The sequence below is a fragment of the Gopherus flavomarginatus genome, chromosome 1 (assembly GCF_025201925.1).
Source record: "Gopherus flavomarginatus isolate rGopFla2 chromosome 1, rGopFla2.mat.asm, whole genome shotgun sequence".
Lineage (NCBI taxonomy): Eukaryota > Metazoa > Chordata > Testudines > Testudinidae > Gopherus > Gopherus flavomarginatus.
The window spans coordinates 116,971,650-116,994,787 of NC_066617.1; the positions used below are offsets into that span (position 1 = coordinate 116,971,650).

Sequence of the window (23,138 nt, forward strand, 5' to 3'; positions counted from 1 at the left end):
GGTCTGGTTTGAGAAGTTCTTCTAGGGAGCAGAAAGACATCCACTAGGGCCACGTACCTGGCAAAGTGGAAAAGGTTCTCCGCCTGGTCAGTGCAGAAAAGGGTCTTGTCCACGCAAGCGTCAGTACCATGTATTCTGGACTGTCTGATGCACCTGAAGCAGCATGGGCTATTGGTGTCTTCAGTTAGGGTCCACCTGGCCGCAGTTTCGGCTTTTCACCCATGAGTGAATGGCAGATCCATCTTTGCAAACTCGCTCTGTAGTTGTTTTGTCAAGGGGCTGGACAGACTGTATCCCCAGGTGAGATAGCCGATCCCACCCTGGGACCTCAACCTGGTATTGTCAAGGCTCACAGGTCCTCCATTTGAACTCTTGGTAACATGCTGCCTATTCTACTTGTCCTGGAAGGTGGCCTTCTTGGTGGCCATTAACTTGGCCAGAAGGGTCTCAGAAATTAGGACCCTTACTTCGGAACCCCCATACGCAGTCTTCTTCAAGGACAGGGTCCAACTGCGCCCTCACCCAGTCTTCCTCCCAAAGGTAGTGTTGCAATTCCACAATAACCAGGATGTTTTTCTTCCAATTTTCTACCCAAAGCTGCATGCCAACAGGCAGGGACAGAGGCTCCATTCACTAGATTTCAGGTGGGCTCTTGCCTTCTTCTTAGAAAGGACTAAGTCATTTAGGAAGACTACTCAGCATTTCATGGAGGTGGCCGCAGACAGGATGAAAGGCTCTTAGTCTCAGCCTGGAGAATTTCATCGTGGATCACCTCTTGTAGCACGTGCAGATACAATCTGGCGAAAGTCCCTGCTCCAGCCCTGACGGCACACATCACAAGGGCGCAAGTATCTTAAACCGCATTTGTGGTACAAGTTCCAATCCAGGGTATCTGTAGAGTGCAACTTGGTCTTCGGTACACACTTTTGCAACTCACTATGCTGTCACTCAGCAGGCCAGAGACAATGCTGGATTTGGCAGAGCCATGCTACAGTCTGCTTGTCCTTGAACTCTGAACCTTCCTACTGTATCTGCTTGGGAGTCATCTGCATTGGAATGGACATGAGCAAGCTCTCAAAGAAGAAAGAATGGTTGTTAACCTTCTGTAACTGTTCTTCGAGATGTTGCTCATGTCCATTCCAAAACCCATCCTCCTTACCTCTCTGTCGGAGTTAACCAGCAAGAAGGAACTAAGAGGACGGCAGGGCGGCAGGACCCTAACCCTATATAGCAGTGCTATGAGAGCGTGACTCCAGGAGACACCCGAGCTGACGTGACAAATACCACTGAGGGGAAAAACCTTTCTGGCAGCGGTGCATGTGGCATGCGCACACCTACATTGGAATGGACATGAGCAACACATCCTGAAGAACAACAGTTATGGAAGGTTAGTAATCGTTTTTGTTTAATGTCTAAAGAGACAGCAGTAATGGAGAAGTTATAGTTACAACACACTACTTATGCAGTAGTATTGCTGACTGGGTGAGCATGCATGAAATAAAGCTATTCTTACTGAAAAAAAGATTGAGAATTAAGTTATGCAGGTGAAGTGGTTGGGAATGTATTACTTTGTACTGCAGTGTGCCTACTGAAATTACACTCTCAGCATATACCGTGATGCTTCACTTGGATGGAAAGAGTAAGGGAAGTTGCTTAACTCCAGTGAAACACTTAGCTAAAAGATGAAGATTGTTACTTTGCAGTGCCATGACAATACCTCTCTTTAATTCTCTCGGGAACTCATTGTGCTCTCTCTCTCCATTTTAGAGATCCCTATGCTGGAGAGGAAAGTCTATGTAGGGGGTAGCCAAGAGTGATACAAGGAGACATTGAGTCAGATCAGAAGCTAAATATTTTTGAAATAATCCATCCTCATTTTCAGTAAATTATCAAGAAAATCAGTTCATCTGTGATCCTTTTCCTGATGGTTAAGAATAAGAAAATAGTTCAAATGTAAATTGCATTCAAAATCTGCAAAGGGTGAACTGAACTGTGACAGGTACTTGTTTCTGAGGAACAAATAGGGAGCATTAATTTAGTTTATTGCACATACAGGCAAATATATACTCATCTTCAAATTGAAGAAAATCTATGACTTTCCATTCTGTTAGAATGGTAATAATTCTTTCCTGTATGTATAGGACAGTTGCTTGTTAATTGTATCCTAAGCAGAGGAAGGAGCTGGACAAGAGAAGAAGATGTGGTGGTGGGGAGGGTGAACTAAAGGGGTGGATAAACTTTTGGAATGTGCAGGTAAAATATTAAAATCTGTCATTACCTGTTAGTGTGTGCTGTGTCCTACCCTTCCACTATTATTCCTGCGGGAATTTCACGCCGTTGCGGCACAGCAGACAATGTCCCCATCTCCCACATATTCTCTTTATTTTCTGCAGAAAATGGTTTATGTGGGGAAGCAAAAAGAAGCTTCACTAGTGCTCACTCACCCCTCCCCAGCAGTTCAGGCATGTCTGTTTGGGCAGCCGGGGGGGAGAGGTAAATCACTAGGGGGAGGAAGGGCTGGGGATGCCCCTGCTGCCCAGGAGTATGAGTCCCATCTGGGTGGGAGAGGATGACGGAGACAGGGTTTCCCCTTCTTTTCCCTTCATAGTGCAGCCTGGTCTGGGTAAGATCAACACCCAGAAACTTTCCCTGGCTGCAGGAAGTTCTGCACAGTGGGGTGTGTATATGTGTGCATGGCAGGGGGTCTGGTTGAGGATGCATGGGGTTGGGCGGACAGGGGGAGTAGCTCCTATTACAGTGACCCCTCTCCCAAGCCCCCCTTGCATCAGGAGCTCCGCACACCCAGAACTTCCCCACTGAACCCTCAAACCACTGCCCCGTCAAGCCTCATCCCCTGCATTGGGATCCCCGCTCACCTGGACCCCATCCCACTGAGCCCCAACCATCTGCACCCTAACCCCCCACCTCACCAAGTCCCACTCCCCCAGCCCTCCCCCAGCCCTAACTACCTTCACCTGGACTCTTCTGTGGACTTCCATTACCACTACACCCAGATCCCCGCACCAAGCCCCTGGACATTCAGATTCCCCTGCACTGAGCTGCCTGCACCTAGATTGCACCACACAGAACCCTGGTACTCTTGAGGGAATTCTGCACCAAACTTTTAAAATTCTGCAAAATTCTGCACATTTTATTAGTCAAAATAACAAAGTAACACAATAACAAAAAGTCACACCATTTTCCATTATTTTGGTAATGTATTTAAAAATACTTGTCAGCAAATAATTGAAAATGCTGTGATTATATTGTGTTATTTTGACAAAATATGCAGAATTTTAAAGTGTGCACAGGATTTTTTATTTTTTGATGCAGAATTCCCCCAGGACTACACCATGAACTCAGATATACCTCTCCCTCTGTATTATAACGACCTGCTGCATGCTGAGGCACTTGTGCAATTATTGTTTATGCAAAGGCCCCCCAGTGTTGTCTCTTGAGCTCTATTGAGCAAGGCCTGGAATGAATTTCTTCTCTGGGTGCTATTTTCAATACCTGATTCTGTTGTGGGTTCTCTGTGATCGTTTCTCTTTGTGCCATTGCATTCCTTTCATGCTGTGAAAAGAATTTCTGCCTTTCCTCAAGGTGTTCCTAGTAGCTAGCCCATTTCCTTTCTCTCAGCAGGTTCTGAATGCTTACATCAAAGAAGAGATTCCAATCAGGTGTCTAAATCTGCTTAAGTATAATCTTACCGAAGCTGTAATTGGGATACTTTTCCTGTGAATGTATGAAAGAGCAACTTTACATGAGTCTTCTGCAGCTGCTTAATTCATGCCACAAACATTGATTGTTGCTCAGAAGATATAGCTAGAAGGCACTGCTGTAGTACATATTATAGTTACGGATATGTCCAAATATTTAATTAATACCCCCTCTCAGTTCCTCATAACTTGCTGAAATTTTCCATGTTTGGTATTAACCCAGAGGTAAATTCTTAATAATTTAAGTAAAATCCATTTGATCCATTTTTGCCTTTTATAAAAAAGTGAAAAAATACCCTTTTGAAGTAAGTTTTTAAGATCCTCCCCTCCTCCAAAGTGCAATTCAAGTGGCCGTTAAAACAATTTGACATTTTCAGGGTGGATTAGCCTCTTCTGTGTGTTTGTAAAACAATTAAAAATACATAAACCAGCTCTGACTGACAAACATTTAAAAACTAAATTTAAAACAACTTTAGTAACTTGTGCTAGTGTTGGGAGCTAAGATACTGTTTTAATTATCATAGTTAGTTAGTATTGCAGGTAAAGACTACATAGAAAAATTTCAATACAGAATTGAATTGGAGAAGGGAAGAGAGATCTTCTTGGGTCACTAATACAATTGTGAGGTCCTAAGCTACCGTTTCAAAGCATAGGACTAAAAATTTGAGTAAATACGGGTACATTTGCATATAGAAGATACTGAGATCTGTAATAACATCTACGGTTCCCTTTTTTCCACCACCTTTTGCTGAGATTAGAGCCACACTAGTCTTGTGCTGCATGAGAATTCTATATGAGAGTCTCTCTCTCCTTGTGGAGTTCCTAAACTTCACAGACCAAGGCAATCTCCTTTCAACACAACCCAATTGCAGTTTGAATAGTGGTCTCTCTCTTGTCAGAACTGTTTCCAGTCCATAATTTAAACAGTTTCAAATAAGTTGAAATATAATGTCGTAAAAGTCATGACCGTGACATCAAAGGTGAAACTGTTGGGCTGTCAGGTGAAAGAGGTTTAATCTTTTGTCAGTCCTTTTGAGAAATCTTTTGTTAATCTCTAAACTTTTATGAACTCCTTTGAGAAATCAACGTAGTCACTACAGGCTTCCACTTCTGGTGTGGAAGGTATTTAACATTATAGTAAAATGGAGTAGTCTCTGTCACTAGAGTGCAAGCAATGCTGCAAAGTTATTGACATCACTTGTATTTTTTTTTTCCTAGTTATGCAGTCCCCTGAACTCTGATTTTTAGGAGCCTGATTTTCATAGATTCATAGACTCTAGGACTGGAAGGGACCTTGAGAGGTCATCGAGTCCAGTCCCCTGCCCTCATGGCAGGACCAAATATTGTCTAGACCATCCCTGATAGACATTTATCTAACCTACTCCTAAATATCTCCAGAGATGGAGATTCCACAACCTCTCTAGGCAATTTATTACAGTGTTTAACCACCCTGACAGTTAGGAACTTTTTCCTGATGTCCAACCTAAATTTCCCTTGCTGCAGTTTAAGCCCATTGTTTCTTGTTCTATCATTAGAGGCTAAGGTGAACAGGTTTTCTCCCTCCTCCTGATGACACCCTTTTAGATACCTGAAAACTGCTATCATGTCACCTCTCAGTCTTCTCTTTTCCAAACTAAACAAACCCAATTCTTTCAGCCTTCCTTCGTAGGTCATGTTGCTCTTCTCTGGACCCTCTCCAATTTCTCCACATCTTTCTTGAAATGCAGTGCCCAGAACTGGACACAATACTCCAGTTGAGGCCTAACCAGCACAGAGTAGAGCGTAAGAATGACTTCTCGTGTCTTGCTCACAACACACCTGTTAATGCATCCCAGAATCACGTTTGCTTTTTTTGCAACAGCATCACACTGTTGACTCATATTTAGCTTGTGGCCCACTATAACCCCTAGATCCCTTTCTGCCATACTCCTTCCTAGACAGTCTCTTGCCATTCTGTATGTGTGAAACTGATTGTTCCTTCCTAAGTGGAGCACTTTGCATTTGTCTTTATTAAACTTCATCCAGTTTACCTCAGACCATTTCTCCAATTTGTCCAGATCATTTTGAATTATGACCCTATCCTCCAAAGCAGTTGCAATCCCTCCCAGTTTGGTATCATATGCAAACTTAATAAGTTTACTTTCTATGCCAACATCTAAGTCGTTGATGAAGATATTGAACAGAGCTGGTCCCAAAACAGACCCCTGCGGAGCCCCACTTGTTTTACCTTTCCAGCAGGATTGGGAACCATTAATAACTACTCTCTGAGTACGGTTATCCAGCCGGTTATGCACCCACCTTATGGTAGCCCCATCTAAATTGTATTTGCCTAGTTTATTGATAAGAATATCATGTGAGACTGTATCAAATACCTTATACCACATCCACCGCTTCTCCTTATCCACAAGACGCGTTATCCTGTCAAAGAAGGCTATCAGATTTGTTTGACATTGTCATAAACAGATAGCTAAGGGTTAATGTTCTTTTACCTGGAAAGGAGTAACCTGAAACACTTGACTAGAGGACCAATCAGGAAACAAGACTTTTTCAAATCTGGGTGGAGGGAAGTTTGTGTGTGAGTCCTTTGTTTTTGGTCTTCCGCCTGTACTCTCTCTCGGCTATGAGAAGATTTCTGTCTCCTGCTTTCTAATCTTCTGTTTCCCAGTTGTAAGTACAGAAGGACTGTGGTTTATATATTTTGTTTTGTATTTACATGTGTGTAGTTGCTGGAGTGTTTTGAATTGTGTTCTTTTGAATAAGGCTGTTTATTCATATTTCTTTTAAGCAATTGACCCTGTATTTGTCACCTTAATACAGAGAGACCATTTTTATGTATTTTTCTTTCTTTTTACGTAAAGCTTTCTTTTTAAGACCTGTTGGAGTTTTCTTTAGTGGGGAACTCCAGGGAATTGAGTCTGTAGCTCACCAGGGAATTGGTGGGAGGAAGAAGTCAGGGGGAAATCTGTGTGTGTTAGATTTACTAGCCTGACTTTGCATACCCTCTGGGTGAAGAGGGAAGTACTTGTGTTTCCAGGACTGGAAACAGGGAGGGTGGCGTCCCTCTGTTTAGATTCACGGAGCTTGCTTCTGTGTATCTCTCCAGGAACCCAGGGAGGGAACACCTGGAAGGGAGAAGGGGGGGGAAATGGTTTATTCCCCTTTGTTGTGAGACTCAAGGAATTTGGGTCTTGGGGTCCCCAGGGAAGGTTTTTGGGGGGACCAGAGTGCCCCAAAACACTCTAATTTTTTGGGTGGTGGCAGCTTTACCAGGTCCAAGCTGGTAACTAAGCTTGGAGGTTTTCATGCTAACCCCCATATTTTGGACACTAAGGTCCAAATCTGGGAATAGGTTATGACAGACATTATTTGTTCTTTACAAATCCAGGATGGCTATTCCCTATCACCTTACCACCTTCCAAGTGTTTGCAGATGATTTCCTTAATTACTTGCTCCATTATCTTCCCTGGCACAGAAGTTAAACTAACTGGTCTGTAGTTTCCTGGGTTGTTTTTATTTCCCTTTTTATAGATGGGCACTATATTTGCCCTTTTCCAGTCTTCTGGAATCTCTCCCGTCTCCTATGATTTTCCAAAGATAATAGCTAGAGGCTTGGATACCTCCTCTATTAGCTCCTTGAGTATTCTAGGATGCATTTCATCAGGCCATGGTGACATGCAGGCATCTAACTTTTCTAAGTGATTTTTAACTTGTTCTTTTTTTATTTTATCTTCTAAAACTATCCCCTTCCCATAAGCTTTCACTATGTTAGGCATTCCTTCAGACTTCTCAGTGAAGACCGAAACAAAGAAGTCATTAAGCATCTCTGCCATTTCCAAGTTTCCTGTTACTGTTTCTCCCTGCTCACTGAGCAGTGGGCCTACCCTGTCCTTGGTCTTCCTCTTGCTTCTAATGTATTGATAAAAAGTCTTCTTGTTTCCCTTTATTCCCATAGCTAGTTTGAGCTCATTTTGTGCCTTTGCCTTTCTAATTTTGCCCCTGCATTCTTGTGTTGTTTGCCTATATTCATCCTTTGTAATCTGACCTAGTTTCCATTTTTTATATGACTCCTTTTTGTTTTTTAGATCATGCAAGATCTTGTGGTTAAGCCAAGGTGGTCTTTTGCCACATTTTCTATCTTTCCTACCCAGTGGAATAGCTTGCTTTTGGACCCTTAATAGTATCCCTTTGAAAAACTGCCTACTCTCCTCAGGTGTTTTTCCCCTCAGTCTTGATTCCCATGAGACCTTACCTGTCAGCTCTCTGAGCTTACCAAAATCTGCCTTCCTGAAATCCGTTGTCTCTATTTTACTGTACTCCCTTCTACCCTTCCTTAGTATTGCAAACTCTATGATTTCATGATCACTTTCACCCAAGCTGTCTTCTACTTTCAAATTTTCAATGAGTTCTTCCCTATTTGTTAAGATGAAGTCTAGAACAGCTTCTCCTCAGTAGCTTTTTCAACCTTCTGAAATAAAAAGTTGTCTGCAATGCAGTCCAAGAACTTATTGGATAATCTGTGCCCCACGATGTTATTTTCCCAACATATATCTGGATAGCTGAAGTCCCCCATCATCACCAAATCTTGGGCTTTGGATGATTTTGTTAATTGTTTAAAAAAAGCCTCATCCACCTCTTCCACCTGGTTAGGTGGCCTGTAGTAGACTCCTAGCACAACATCACCCTTGTTTTTTTTACCCCTTTTAGCCTAACCCAGAGACTCTCAACACTCCTGTCTCCTATGTCCATCTCCACCTCAGTCCAAGTGTGTACATTTTTAATATATAAGGCAACACCTCCTCCCTTTTTCCCCTGTCTGTCCTTCCTGAGCAAGCTATACCCATCCACACCAACATTCCAATCATGTGTATTATCCCACCAAGTTTCAGTGATGCCAACAGTGTCACAGTTGTATTTATTTATTAACACTTCTAGTTCTTCCTGCTTATTACCCATACTTCTCACATTTGTATATAGGCATCTAAGATACTGGTTTGATCTTGCCTCCCAGTTTTGCCCTGACTCTCCTTTCTCTCTGCCATTATAGCCCACGCTTCCTCTTGTTTCTGACCCATCTCCCAGGTCTCCATGTTCCCCACTTACCTGTGAGCTTTGCTTACCTGTCCCCGTCGAACCTAGTTTAAAGCCTTCCTCACTGGGTTAACCAGTCTGTATGCAAATAGGGTCTTTCCCCTCCTCGAAAGGTGAATGCCATCTCTGCCTAGCAGTCCTTCCTCGAATAGCATCCCGTGGTCAAGGGAGCCAAAGCCCTCCTGGCGACACCATCTTCGCAGCCAGGCATTCACCTCCATGATGCATCTTTTGTCTGGATTCTTGTACTCTTTCTGGGTAATAACAATAATTAGCCAATGCAGCTATTTTCATAATCATTGTATCCTTATTTTTCAGTAATGTCCTGTGACTATACAGATCTCTGTATTCTGAACACTCTGTTCCCTCTGCCGTCATTCACTCCTGTACTGAGAACTGTTGAGCTGTTTGCCAACAATACAGACAAAAAAAAAAGTGGGAGGACAAAGTAGTACAGGAGCTTCTGAATGCTGAAAGGGCACCATGGCCTCTCTTGAGTTTGCATTCCAATGAGTTAGGCTTATGAACTGGGTCTCCATTTTTGCTGTGATGAAGGAAGCTGAAGTTTCGAGGTAGGTGATAAACCATATGGGGCCCTGGTCCAAAAGTTTCTCTTCAGAATTGTTTGTCTCTGCAGAGCTGTGCAGTAACACCTTTAGGAAAATTTCATTTTCAAATATATATGCCTCCCTCCTACCGGGGGATTGTTCAAATGATAATCTTTTCCTCTTAGTTCTGAGTGTTCTCTTTTCCAGCTTCTCCTACCCTCTTGCCTTTCTCCTCTAGTATGAAGTGCTTTTGTCAGCTTGGGGAGACCTAACAATAGAATCAGCTCCAAGGAGGAGCAAATCCTTTCCTACAGTTGTTGCCAATCAGGGGCAACTCTAGGGTTTTTGCCTCCCCAAGCAGGCTTCCCTTGGTGGTGTGCCTGTGGAGAGTCGGCTCGTCCCGCAGCTTCGGTGGACCTCCCGCAGGCGAGCCTGCGGAGGGTCCGCTGGTCTCGCGGCTTCGGCAGTAGCCGCGGGACTAGCGGACCCTCCGCAGGCGAGCCTGCGGGAGGTCCACCAAAGCCGTGGGACCAGCAGACCCTCCGCAGGCAAGCCACCAAGGGAAGCCTGCCTGCCGCCCTCGCGGCGCTGGCAGAGTGCCCCTCGCGGCTTGCCGTCCGAAGCATGTGCTTGGTGTGCTGGGGCCTGGAGCCGCCCCTGTTGCCAGTGCATATCTTCTTTGCCTACAACCACTGAGTCAAGAGCTTTTTCTGCTCTCAGATAACCCTATTTGAAAGGGGCCCGCTGACCTTGGTGAAGAGAAGAATCCTTCAGCATCTGGTAGCAAAATTCCCCCTCCAGAGAGCAGTTTTAGAGGCTCTGCACCAGAGGAGAATGCTAACGCTGGCTCTGTGGCAGGAAAATCCCCTCCAGAGTTAGCAAGTCAATGCCTTGGGCATACTCCTGAGATTCTCTTCAGCTATGATGTCCTTGCTTTCAGTTAAAGGATGTAATATCTTTCCAGGGAGAGAGAATATGTGAAGTGTTCATCCAGTTTGTGGGTTTCTTAAGATCTGACTCAATTGAGACTGACTTGGTCTATAGGGCTTTTCTTTTTGTGAAAGAGTTTCCTGTCATGACTAGAATCTTACAAATACACTTGTAGATTAGAAGAAAAGTGTTATATTTCATTCACAGCTGATTAATATTCAATTTCAGTAATAGTGATTCATTTATTAAAAAAGAAACAGGCCTAATATGCTTGGTTCAGCAACCCAGGAAAGAAAGCTAGAGAATGGTTACCAGGGAAATCAGGCTTTCTGTAATTTTTCTTTTCCATCAGCTGTGTTCATCATTGCTTTGTTATTTTTCAAGATAATTTCCTGAACCACTTACCTATTTAATAATTAATCTAAATGAGGCATTAGAAATAAAAGTCCTGCCCAATCTGTTAAACTATTTGATATGTCATCAGTAATCCTGAATGCAGCATAAGACAGCAAAGTGTTTGAGGGTTGAGTAGAAACAGCTGGAAAGAGGAGGGGAGTGAATATTGTGATAAAGCCTTGAGCTCTGACAATGCCAAGGATTAAGTGGTCAAATTTTGTAATATTTCAAAATTGTTAGGATTTATTACTAAACACCACAATCTTAAGTGTTGTAATAAATTAATGTGTTTACATCTGTCTTTAAATTGTTTTCTTGTTGCATCTTTTTTTCTCTCACACTCTTCCTTTTTTCCAATTTCCCCTTCCTTTTCCTATCTTTTTTTCTCCCTTTAGCATCCTGAAGTTTTATTGAGCCATCCATCCAAGCCAGTAAGTTCCCTGGCAAACAGGAGGGCCATTGCCAGCCCCATTTGTTTTTTTATCTGTTGCATGAATATTCACTTGTGCCTTCATATTCGTGGATCAACACATAATTGGTGAGATATTTTGGGAGTGTGCATAGAAAATAAGGGTGGGAGAAGGGAATTTCAAATACCTGAATAGCTGCCTTGGGAGGTGCTTGTACTTGTTTTCCTACTTTTGCTTAGCTTCACTTTCTATTTGGGCAGTTTGATGTCGTGCAACCCTTTCGTTTCCCTTCATGTCAGTTGCTTGTGGTATCCTGTAGCATTTCTGTCACCTTTACTGTCTGTGCATTGTCACAGCAAGATTGCAATAGAATAGAATAGGCCTCTTGTGCAAAAAAACTTTCTGGTTAATCACTCACATCAGTGCATTGAAAGATGCTGATTAAGTTACAGTAAGGAGGTATGTTACTAAAGTACTTGGATAAACATTGTTCCTGCTGATGCTATGTTGGTTTAGCTGTGGTCCCAATTATGGAAGCCCTCTGCTTGAAGTTAGTAAGGGTATGTCTACACTAGGAAATTGGGTCAAATTTATAGAAGACAATCTTTAGAAAGTGATTTTATACAGTTGATCGTGTATGTCCCCGCTAAGCGCAGTAGGTCAGTGGAGTGTGTCCTCAATACTGTGGCTAGCATCGACTCACGGAATGGTGCATAGTGGGTAGCTATCCCACAGTTCCCGCAGTCTCCGTTGCCCATTGGAATTCTGGGTTAAGCTCTCAATGCCTGATGGGGCAAAAACATCGTCGCGGGTGGTTTTGGGTGCATGTTGTCAGTCACCCCTCCCTCTGTGAAAGCAACGTCAGACAATTGTTTCGCTACTTTTTTCCATGCAGACACCATACCACGGCAAGTATGGAGCCTGCTCAGCTCAGCTCAGCTCAGCTCACAGTCACCGCTGCTGTTGTGTCCTGGGTGCTACTGGCAGCAGACGGTGCAGTAGGTCTGCAAACCATTGTCCTCGGCTGCTTCCGCTGAAACTCTGCTCTCCTGCTGTTGTAAATGAGCTCAGTCTCAATTGAGTAAATGATGACTGAGCTCAATAGAGTAAATGAGCTCAGTCATCCACTGATTCAGCTGCAACTCTGCTCTCTTGGTGCCATGAATCCACCTCACAGGTCCTCTCATCATTCGGTATAAATATCTATTCTCGTGGCATCCGTCATCATCCACTGCTTCCGCTGCAACTCTGCTCTCCTGCAGAAGCCATACCATGGCAAGCATGGAGCCTGCTCAGCTCACCACTGTTGTTGTGAGCATTGTAAACACCTTGCACGTTATCCTGCAGTATGTGCAGAACCTGCAAAAGCAGGCGAGGAGGCGATGACAATGCAATCATGATAGTGATGAAGACATGGACACAGACTTCTCTCAAAGCACGTGCCCTGGCAGTTTGGACATCATAGTGGTAATGGGGCAGGTTCATGCCATGGAACACCGATTCTGGGCCCGGGAAACAAACACAGACGGGTGGGACTACATAGTGTTGCAGATCTGGAATGATTCCCAGTGGCTGTGAAACTTTCGCATGCGTAAAGGCACTTTCATGGAACTTTGTGACTTGCTTTCCCCTGCCCTGAAGTGCAAGAATACCAAGATGAGAGCAGCCCTCACAGTTGAGAAGCGAGTGGCGATAGCCCTGTGGAAGCTTGCAATGCCAGACAGCTACCAGTCAGTCGGGAATCAATTTGGAGTGGGTAAATCTACAGTGGGGGCTGCTGTGATCCAAGTAGCCAACGCAATCTCTGCGCTGCTACTATCAAGGGTAGTGACTCTGGGAAATGTGCAGGTCATAGTGGGTGGCTTTGCTGCAATGGGATTCCCTAACTGTGTTGTGGTGGTAGACGGAATGCATATCCCTATCTTGGGACCGGACCCCTTGGCAGCCAGTACATAAACCACAAGGGGTAGTTTTCAATTGTGCTGCAAGCACTGGTGGATCACAAGAGATGTTTCATCCACATCAACATGGGATGGCCAGGAAAGGTACATGACGCTTGCATCTTCAGGAGCTCTGGTCTGTTTCAACAGCTGCAGGAAGGGACTTACTTCCCAGACCAGAAAATAACTGTTGGGGATGTTGAAATGCCTATAGTTATCCTTGGGGATCCAGTCTACCCCTTAATACCATGGCTCATGAAGCCATGCACAGGCACCCTGGACAGTAGTAAGGAGCTGTTCAACTATAGGCTGAGCAAGTGCAGAATGGTCGTAGAATGTGCATTTGGACGTTTAAAAGCCCACTGGCGCATTTTACTGACTGGATTAGACCTCAGCCAAACCAATGTCCCCTTTGTTATTGCTGCTTGCCGTGTGCTCCACAATCTCTGTGAGAGTAAGGGGGAGACGTTTATGGCGGGGTGGGAGGTTGAGGCAAATCGCCTGGCCACTGATTGCGTACAACCAGACACCAGGGCAATTAGAAGAGCACAGCAGGGCACCCTGCTCATCAGAGAGGCTTTGAAAACAAGTTTCATGACTGGCCAGGCTTCAGTGTGACAGTTCTGTTTGTTTCTCCTTGATGAAAACCCGCCCCCTTGGTTCACTCTACTTCCCTGTAAGCCAACCGCCCTCCCCCCCTTCGATCCCTGCTTTCAGAGGCAATAAAGTCATTGTTTCAAAATCATGCATTCTTTATTAATTCATCACACAAATAGGGGGATAACTGCTTTGCATCAGAGACTTGGCTTGTTTTCTTTATATTAATCATATTTTTAAACCTCTTAGAGACGTGAGATCTCTACTAGTTTTGACAGTGTTCAGTGAAATCTGTTTGTGCTTGTGTATAAATACAAACCAGAATTATTTTTGTGAGGTTTCAGGCTGTTGTTCTTGGTGATTGTACACATATACATTCCACTGCAGGTGTTTGCGATTTGGGTACGGGGGACACACTGGAATCCAGTGAAAGTAAGGGTCAATGTCACCAGCTCTGTTGAAAACAAACTTTTGCCAGCAGTACCACCAGGCAGCTCTTGTGCTCCTGCTCTCCTCATGCTTCTAGTCAAGGGCATAAAAAGGGCATGTCCACCTCCTTCCGTTCATTTCTATCTCACCACCTGTAGGTAGGGTTGAAGCTACCTGTAGTATTTGCTTTGACTTGTAGACTTTAAGGTGACAAGGTACCATTGTGATCATTTAGTCTGACCTCCTGCACATTGCAGGCTACAGAACCTCACCCACTCCTGAAATAGCCCCATCACCTCTGGCTGAGTTACTGAAGTCCTCAAATCATGGTTTAAAGACTTCAAGTAACAGAGAATTCACCACAGACGTTTGTTTAACCTTCAAGTAACTTGTGCTGCAGAGAAAGACGAAAACCCCCCGTGGTCTCAGCCAGTCTGAGCTGGGGGAAAATTCCTTCCTGACCCAAAATATGAAGATCAGTTAGACCCTGAGCATGTGGGCAAGACCCACCAGGCAGAAACCTGGGAAAGAATTCTCTGTAGTAACTCAGAGCCATCCTCATCTAGTGTCCCATCTCCAACAGTTGGGAATTTTTGCTACTGGCAATCATTGATGCGCCATATGCCCTCATAGACAGTTCCATCATATCATCCCCTCCATAAACTTTTCAAGCTCAGTCTTAAAGCCAGTTACGGTTGTTGTTGTTGTTGTTGTTTTTGCCCTCACTGCTCCACTTGAAAGGCTGGTTAGAAACCTTTGTCTAATTTCGAGCCTAAACTTGTTGATGGTCTGTTTATAGCCATTTGTTCTTGTGTCCACACTGACGCTTAACTTAAATAACTTCTCTCCCTCCTTGGTATTTATCCCTCTGATGTATTTATAGAAAGTAATTATATCTCCCTTCAGCCTTCTTTTGTTTAGGCTAAACAAGCCAAGCTATGAGTCTTCTCTTATACAGTAGGTTTTTCTATTCCTCGGATCATCCTAGTATCCCTTCTCTGCACCTGTTCCAGTTTGAATTCATCTTTCTTAAATATGGGAGACTAATATCAAAATGATGTCTCACCAGTGCTTTGTATAATGGTACTTACACTTCCTGTCTCTAACTGGAAATACCTTGCCTGATGCATTCTAGGATTGCATTAGTCATTTTCCACAGACACATCACACTGTGATCATCTACTGCACTCAGGTCTTTCTCCTCCTCTGTCACTTCCAACTCATAAGTCCCCAGCTTATAGCAAACATTCTTGCTTTTAGTCCCTAAATGCATAAACTTTCATTTTGCACTGTTAAATTTCATCCCATTTCCATTACTCCAGTATACAAGGTCATCCACATGTTCTTGTAAGATATTCTGGTCCTCCTCTGTATTGGCTATACCTCCCAATTTTGTGTCATCTGCAAATTTTATGATTGTACACATATGGTACACATACTGTGGGGCCATGCGGGTACCCATATGCCAACATTTTTATGGCTGACTTAGAACAACGCTTCCTTAGCTCTCGTCCCCTAATGCCTCTACTCTACTTGTGCTACATTGATGACATCTTCATCATCTGGACACATGGAAAACAAGCCCTTGAGGAATTCCACCATGATTTCAATAATTTCCATCCCACCATTAACCTCAGCCTAGATCAGTCCACACAAGCTGTCCATTTCCTGGACACTACTGTGCTAATAAGCGATGGTCACATAAATACCACCCTATACCGGAAACCTACTGACCACTATACTTACCTACATGCCTCCAGCTTCCATCCAGGACACAGCACACAATCCACTGTCTACAGCCAAGCTCTAAGATACAACTGCATTTGCTCCAATCCCTCAGACAGAGACAAGCTCCTACAAGATTTCTATCAAGCATTCTTAAAACTACAATACCCACCTGCTGAAGTGAAAAAACAGATTGTCAGAGCCAGATGAGTACCAGAAGTCACCTCCTACAAGACAGACCCAACAAAGAAGATAACAGAACACCACTAGCTGTCACCTTCACCCCCAACTAAAACCTCTCTAGTTCATCATCAGAGATCTATAACCTATCCTGAAAGATGATCCCTCACTCTCACAGATCTTGGGAGACACACCTGTCCTCGCTTACAGACAACCCCCCAACCCAGAGCAAATTCTCACCAGCAACCACACATCATTGAACAAAAACACTGACCCAGGAACCTATCCTTGCAACAAAGCCCTATGCCAACTCTGTCCACATATCTATTCAAGTGACATCATCATAGGACCTAATCACATCAGCCATACCATCAGGGGCTCATTCACCTGCACATCTACCAATGTGATATATGCCATCATGTGCCAGCAATGCCTCTCTGCATGTACATTAGTCAAGCCGGACAGTCTCTATGCAAAAGAATTAATGGACACAAATCTGACATCAGGAATCATAACACTCAAAAACCAGTAGGAGAACACTTTAACTTGTCTGGTCATTTAGTGACAGACCTGCGGGTGGCAATTTTGCAACAGAAAAGCTTCAAAAACAGACTCCAGTGAGAAACTGCTGAGCTGGAATTGATATGCAAACTAGATGCAATCAACTTAGGCTTGAATTGGAACTGGGAATGGCTGAGCCATTACAAACATTGAATCTATCTCCCCTTGTAAGTATTCTCACACTTCTTATCAAACTATCTGTACTGGGCTATCTTGATTATCACTTCAAAAGTTTTTTTCTCTTACTTAATTGGCCTCAGAGTTGGTAAGACAACTCCCACCTTTTCGTGCTCTCTGTATGTGTATATATATCTCCTCAATATATGTTCCATTCTGTGCATCCGAAGAAGTGGGCTGTAACCCACGAAAGCTTATGCTCAAATAAATTTGTTAGTCTCTAAGGTACCACAAGTACTCCTGTTCTTTTTACTAAAAGGTTAGATTCACCTATCTACATCACCGAGGGGTGTGAAAAACACACAGCCCTCAGCTTTCTAGTTAATCCAATCTAACTCCTAATGTAGACAGCGCTCAATCAATGGGAGAATTACTCTCAGGGAGGTGGATTACCTATGCTGATGGGAGAACCCCTCTGTGGGCCTAGGTAGTGTCCACACTGAAGCACTACAGCAGGGTTAGGCAACTTATGGCACGCATTCTGAAGGCGGCACGCGAGCTGATTTTCAGTGGCACTCACACTGCCCAGGTCCTGGCCACCGGTCCAAGGGGGCTCTGCATTTTAATTTAATTTTAAATGAATCTTCTTAAACATTTTTAAAACCTTTTTTACTTTACATACAAGAATAGTTTAGTTATATATTATAGACTTATAGAAAGAGACCTTCTAAAAAGGTTAAAATGTATTACTGGCACACGAAACCTTAAATTAGAGTGAATAAATGAAGACTTGGCACACCACTTCTGAAAGGTTGCCAACCCCTGCACTACAGCAATGCAGCTGCAGTGTTTCAAGTGTAAACAAGCCCTGAGGTGCACCACTTCTCGAGGCTCCTCCAGTGGCAAGGAATTGATTAAAAGAGATATATGCAGAAGATTCCAGCAAGTGGCTTGCACCCCATGCAGAGAGAGGTATTGGAAACTGTTAAGGCCAGATCTTTGCTATCTGGTATAGTTCTGGCTCTTAGAACTCCCATTGACTCATATGTAGCAAAAACTAGGTTTGGTGCTTAGGTGTTTTACATGATGAAGACCTTATTTGCAAGCTCTCTTAAGCAGGGATCTCTGTGTGAAGTATTAATCAAATTAAGAGTTGACATCCCATAGAAATTGTATAAGCCTGAGTGAATGCCATTTACTCTCCTTTCCGGTATCAGAAAATATTGTATTAATATTTGCGATGAGAGCATGACTATTTCTAGTTGACTCAGATTTGTATAGTATCTTAAAGCTGAGCTATGTGTGCAGATAATATGCATGCAAGATGGATAGTTTTGAGAACTGCAAAAGTATGTAACATGCTAGTGTTTTGGCAGATGCTTCATTTTTTCGAACGCAGCTTTCCATGAAGACTTAGTGATCTATGGTAGGAGTAGGTTATTAAATTGGGCTTCTGGTGCATATTTTTTATGCTTACACTTAATGGCCATGCCTTTGTTTTATTTAAATAGCTGTTTTCACTATGCCAAATTTTGGTGTATTTACTAGCTTGAGTTGTTAGAAAGAATGATAAAATACATGTACTCCAAGGGCAGTGTTAATTTTCTTTTTATTTGATTTCATATTAAATAAACATCTTATGCAGTGCTCCTTGTTAATTATCCCTTGTTTTAATATTCTTTCTCCTTCTTCCATACCTATGAACTGTTTAAAAATATATATTTAGGGTTTTTGTTTGTACTGGTGGCACACATCTACACATTACGTTGATATTGGTGCTGCACATAACAAAATTCATTATGTACATAGATGGAAAATAGTAGAGGGAACACTGGAGGCACTATACTTGGAGAATTTGTGCAGGGTTCAAATACTACATTGAAGAACTATTTTTATTTTAAAAAATCAATGTAACAGCAGGAAAAGATGATATAGCAGAAATATATAGAATGTGCAACATGACCAGGTTAATTTGGCAATAGAAATTTCAACTTTCTTGCATTTCACAGGATTATAGAATAGTAAAGCTGGAAGGTACATCAAGAGATTATCTAATTCATACTCCTACGCTGAGGCAGGATCAAGCACACCTAGACCATGCCTGATAGGTGGTTTTCTAACCTGTTCTTAAAAACCTTCAGTTATAGGTATTCTACAACCTCTCCTGGTGTAACCCCGTACTTAACTATCCTTATAGTTAGAATTTTTTTCCTGATATCTAACCTAAATCTCCCCTGCTGTGAGCTGACTAAGTTGATTACTTCTTGTCCTAGATTTAGTGGCTATGGAGAACAATTGATCACCATCCTCTTTGTAACAACCTTGAACATATTTTTGATATTCTTTTTTAATGTGCATCATTCCTGTTTCATTATATTTAAATGCAAAAAACTGTCCAAAGAGTTTATGAAATTTCTTGTACTTAATGTTGATGTTTGAGTCTCAATTAATGTTTGAAGTTTGCACCTCCGTGAGATGATGGATAATGAGATGATGAGAAGATGGAGTGGAAAGAGAGAACTTTCTTCATCTTTGAAGTGAACAGCATGGGGGAGGAATAAGGCCCGGTCTGCACTCAGTTTTTGTACTAATGTAATGATTTTGGTTAGGAGTGTGTTGTTGTTTTTTTTTAAATCAAAACAGTTAAATTAGTGGAAACCGTAGTGTGGACACAGTTATATCAGGATAAAGGTACTTATACTAGTGTAGCTTATTCCACTAAATGTATAACTTTTAAGGGTTGTACTGCGTTAACTAAACTGTTTTCAAACAGATATAGTTAAAGCGATACAAAAATGTTGTGTATTGAAGCCGTAAGTTTCAACTTTTGCAGCAGGTACTGTTTTTGCATGAAGTCTCTGTTCTTCAAAGCTGGGTTTACAGGACACCAGCATAATTATTTATCTTGGCTCTTCCTTGGTAATCAAAGAAGACAATTATTTTAAAATCGAAGTTTAGAATTTGCCAAATATTGCATCGAGCAACAATTATGGAAACACCATAAATTCTTGGGATAAACAATATTTTAACACCCATGATTTTCTCCTGTTGATTGTTCCTGAAGTTAAAGCACTGGGGCTTTTTTCCAGTACTTTGCTGTTTTCTTCACTGAGCTATTTACAGTAGCCATAATGGAAAGCGTACCAGGAGCAGCTTGAGTGCAGCATATCCTGTGTCAACTGAGTCATTGATAAGGCCTGGGAGGGAGAATGTGAAGTGATCTATCCACCCTGAACAAAATAAATATTTTTAGTTATTTTCAATTTTTTATAATCTGGTCAGTGTTTTTTCCCTTCACATTTGCTTATTAACATGCTCCTCAGTGAAGATTATCTACATGCCATTTTAAAGCTATTTTTGACTCCTGTGTATAGGAGAAAATTTGTGGTAATTTTTGGAATTAGGAGAAAACAGGGTGTTTTTTTTTATTATCCTTGCATAACTCAGATAGCTATGTTCAAACTGCCCCTCCAAAACTCACCATTGAACAGAGATGAAACATGGTTGATTTTAGTCCAAAAGCAATGTTCAAAAAAGTTTTGTGTGTGAAAATGAGTCTATAAATAAAACTGTTTTTGCAATGTTTGTATTGTTTGCTATCATACAACTGTGGTAATGTGAGTTAGATTTTGACAAATGGGCTAGGAATTGCGCATTTAAAAAGGAGAAAGACTGTGTTCTCATTAGTACTTGATCATCCCTTTCTTTCAAGTATCTGAGTGCTTTATAACTCTGAATGTTATCCCTGACAAAGAAAGATTAAATTACTTTTCCCACCTTTCACAGCAAGTTGGTGTCCAGAATAGAATCCTTATGTTATTCCCAGTCTCTAAATCTGACTACCAAACCATGCTGCTTCTGGTACCCAGGCACAATGGAGGAGCTGCCTTAATGCCTTTATTACTGTGTTCCATTGTACACTGATGATGAAATTAGTGGATTATACCTTAATGGTACACTTTTTGCTTCTTTGTATATTATAGGAATGATATTGTTTATATTTGAATTTTCTTTTTCAGTCTAAAAAGTGTGGTGTTGAAGGATGCCCCATAGTATTAAATTGAGATTATAGCCAATTTCTGCTCTTCTAGATCTTTAACCAAGTTTTTAAAAAACCTAAATGCATTGGCTTTCTCTCTTGTATGATAACTGAATACAGTAGGATTTAGGACATGGTCATATGAAATGCATTGTCTGTGTAACCCACAAATTGGACCAAAGCCAGTCAGTAATTCATAACCACAAACTGGTTTCCAGTTTCCACAAGATCACATGCCATTTTCGTTGTGTGTGATTGAGAGTATCTTACATACCAGCATTCTGTGTTATGTGTCTTTACCTGTAATGAATATAGTGTATAGTGTAAACAGCCCTCTAATTCTATAAGAACTAGACACACTGACTTGTCCCATTTTCTAAAATGGAAAATGTACTTCCTTCTTCTTTTGGTAATGTCTCTTGGGTAATTGTCAAGATACTTTTATTAACACAGAATGATATTAAATAGGAGAGTCCTGACAGTAGATCTCCATTAGCCATTATAGCTTATTTGAGATGAGAGAGCTCAGTTATCTGGCTAGCAGCCCAGTTTTACATTTTTTCACATTTCCTGATTATCTGATTATGTACTTTGGATTACTTTAAAGGGTCTGGAGGAGCATTTGTTAAAACAAACATTTTGAGAGGTTGGGGATGCAACCATATTCAGTTGTGAAGAATTCAGGCTATGTCTATGGCGAAAAATCAGGCTTAACCCACTACTGTCTTATTGTGGTCTCTCCTAGGACGCATTGCGTATAGTACCTTTTATGTTTGCTCTGTTAGTGTATTTGCTCCTTTGGAAGCAGCAAATTATAATACTGACATTTATATACTGCTGTAGTTACAGCCTTGATTACATTTAAAAGTAGTTCTTGGACTCCCAGTGTAATGGGTTTAGGTTTGCCACACTTTGGGTCAAAATCTTGGCACCTTGTCAATCCCCTTTCCACAGTAGTGCAAAGGGAATTGAAATATCAGCTATGTCATAGGTGTTACAGTGTGCTCTGGTAGTCTTGGCTGGCAGAGCAGCTTTTGGGAAACTGCGGTCCAGTGGATCAAGTTTGACCAGGCCTGAAGCTGCTTTTACTTACATCAGGGACTAGTTTAGCATCCGAGGTCAAGGAGGAGTAGAAGGATAGCATAAAGATGACTAGGTCATCTCCACCTACTTCCCTCCAGATATGCTGAAAACTGTTCTGTGTTAACTGGAAATCTAAGCCTTGGTTTATTAGTTTAAATTCCAGTATGTATATCCATTTCTCTGTATTTTTACCACACTTGGGAACTGTTGGATTCAGATTCACTCTATTAATAAGCTAATGACTTTTCAGCGGAACAAGGTTTAGTTCCAAATAAACTCATTGCACTGTTCCCGTACACAAAACAGTGGAACTAGGCTCTTTGCTGGGGTCACTTTGTCCTGAGCCTTCTCATTATAGTGTTTTTCTGTGCGCTCAAATGTAGTTTCTAGAAGTCCTTGTACTTCCATCTCTCCAAGTCCTAAATATACTCTCAAGCACATTACTTTTTTATAAGTATAATTATATTCCTTGATTCTGCCCCCTCCTATCAATATCCCATTACCCTGCACTGTTTTTGTTCCTCATGAAGAGATCAGCTTCAGTTTTTATTTTTAAAGAGCACAGTTAATGCTGCTAACAGCGTCAGATGCAGATTAGGCTTTTGTTTGTAGATTTTTGTTGGGATGCTGAAAAGATGGGACTAAATAGCCATATATTTGGAAAAAAAAAAATTTTGAAATTACTTGTTTTCTTTCTGAGCTGCCAGCATGGTGCAAATTTAAATATCAAAGCTCTCTTTAAAAAAACCCATACAAAATATCTATTTCATTATTCATCTCCTATTAACTATCCCACTGATGCAATGTAACTTACAGGAACTTGGTGCCCATGACGTTTTCCGTTTTAATGTATGAATTTATCTTTTAGAAGTAGCTATTTGGGTACTTTGTGCCCTGCAATGATTGCGGATATGTTATACATGTGTGAGAGATGGTTCTTGAACTGATTTCTTTGCAGGCTCATGAAGCTACACTGGAGGCCAAGGCCAGCCCAGAGCTGAATGACCGATTCCAGCAGCTGGAGAGGGAGGTGGCATTGTACCAGGAAGACACCAGTAAGGCTCAAGCTGAAGTGGATCGTCTCCTGGAAATCCTGAAGGAGATGGAAAATGAAAAGAATGATAAAGATAAAAAGATAGCAGAACTTGAGAGGTAAGAGGGATGTATGGGTACAAGGGAGAATTGGGGCTGATGGAAGTGGAAATTGATTATTCAGTTTCTTCTTTTCTCAGTAATCCTTAAGAGCCTGTGTTGGGAAAATCTGCTCTGGATTTTGCTTCTTTGGTCCTTGACCTCAGTTTGTTAAACAAGTTTAAAGATGCCTGGCTGCAGTTCTCTGACTGGATGTTAAGAAAATAGAGCTAATGCATCTGAAC

General features: G+C 42.0%; 1 protein-coding gene across 13 annotated transcripts in view; it reads left to right on the forward strand.

Moving 5' to 3' along the window:
• ERC1 (ELKS/RAB6-interacting/CAST family member 1) overlaps positions 1-23,138 on the forward strand; it is a 604,755-nt gene that overhangs the window by 241,012 nt on the left and 340,605 nt on the right. For 9 of the 13 annotated variants that reach the window (XM_050918047.1, XM_050918052.1, XM_050918028.1 and 6 more), the window contains 2 exons: positions 11,077-11,112; positions 22,721-22,914. In XM_050918047.1, coding sequence (XP_050774004.1) covers positions 11,077-11,112; positions 22,721-22,914 — 230 coding nt within the window. The remainder of the gene's footprint in view (positions 1-11,076; positions 11,113-22,720; positions 22,915-23,138) is intronic. The other 4 variants (XM_050918060.1, XM_050918069.1, XM_050918091.1 and 1 more) reach the window with 1 other exon arrangement.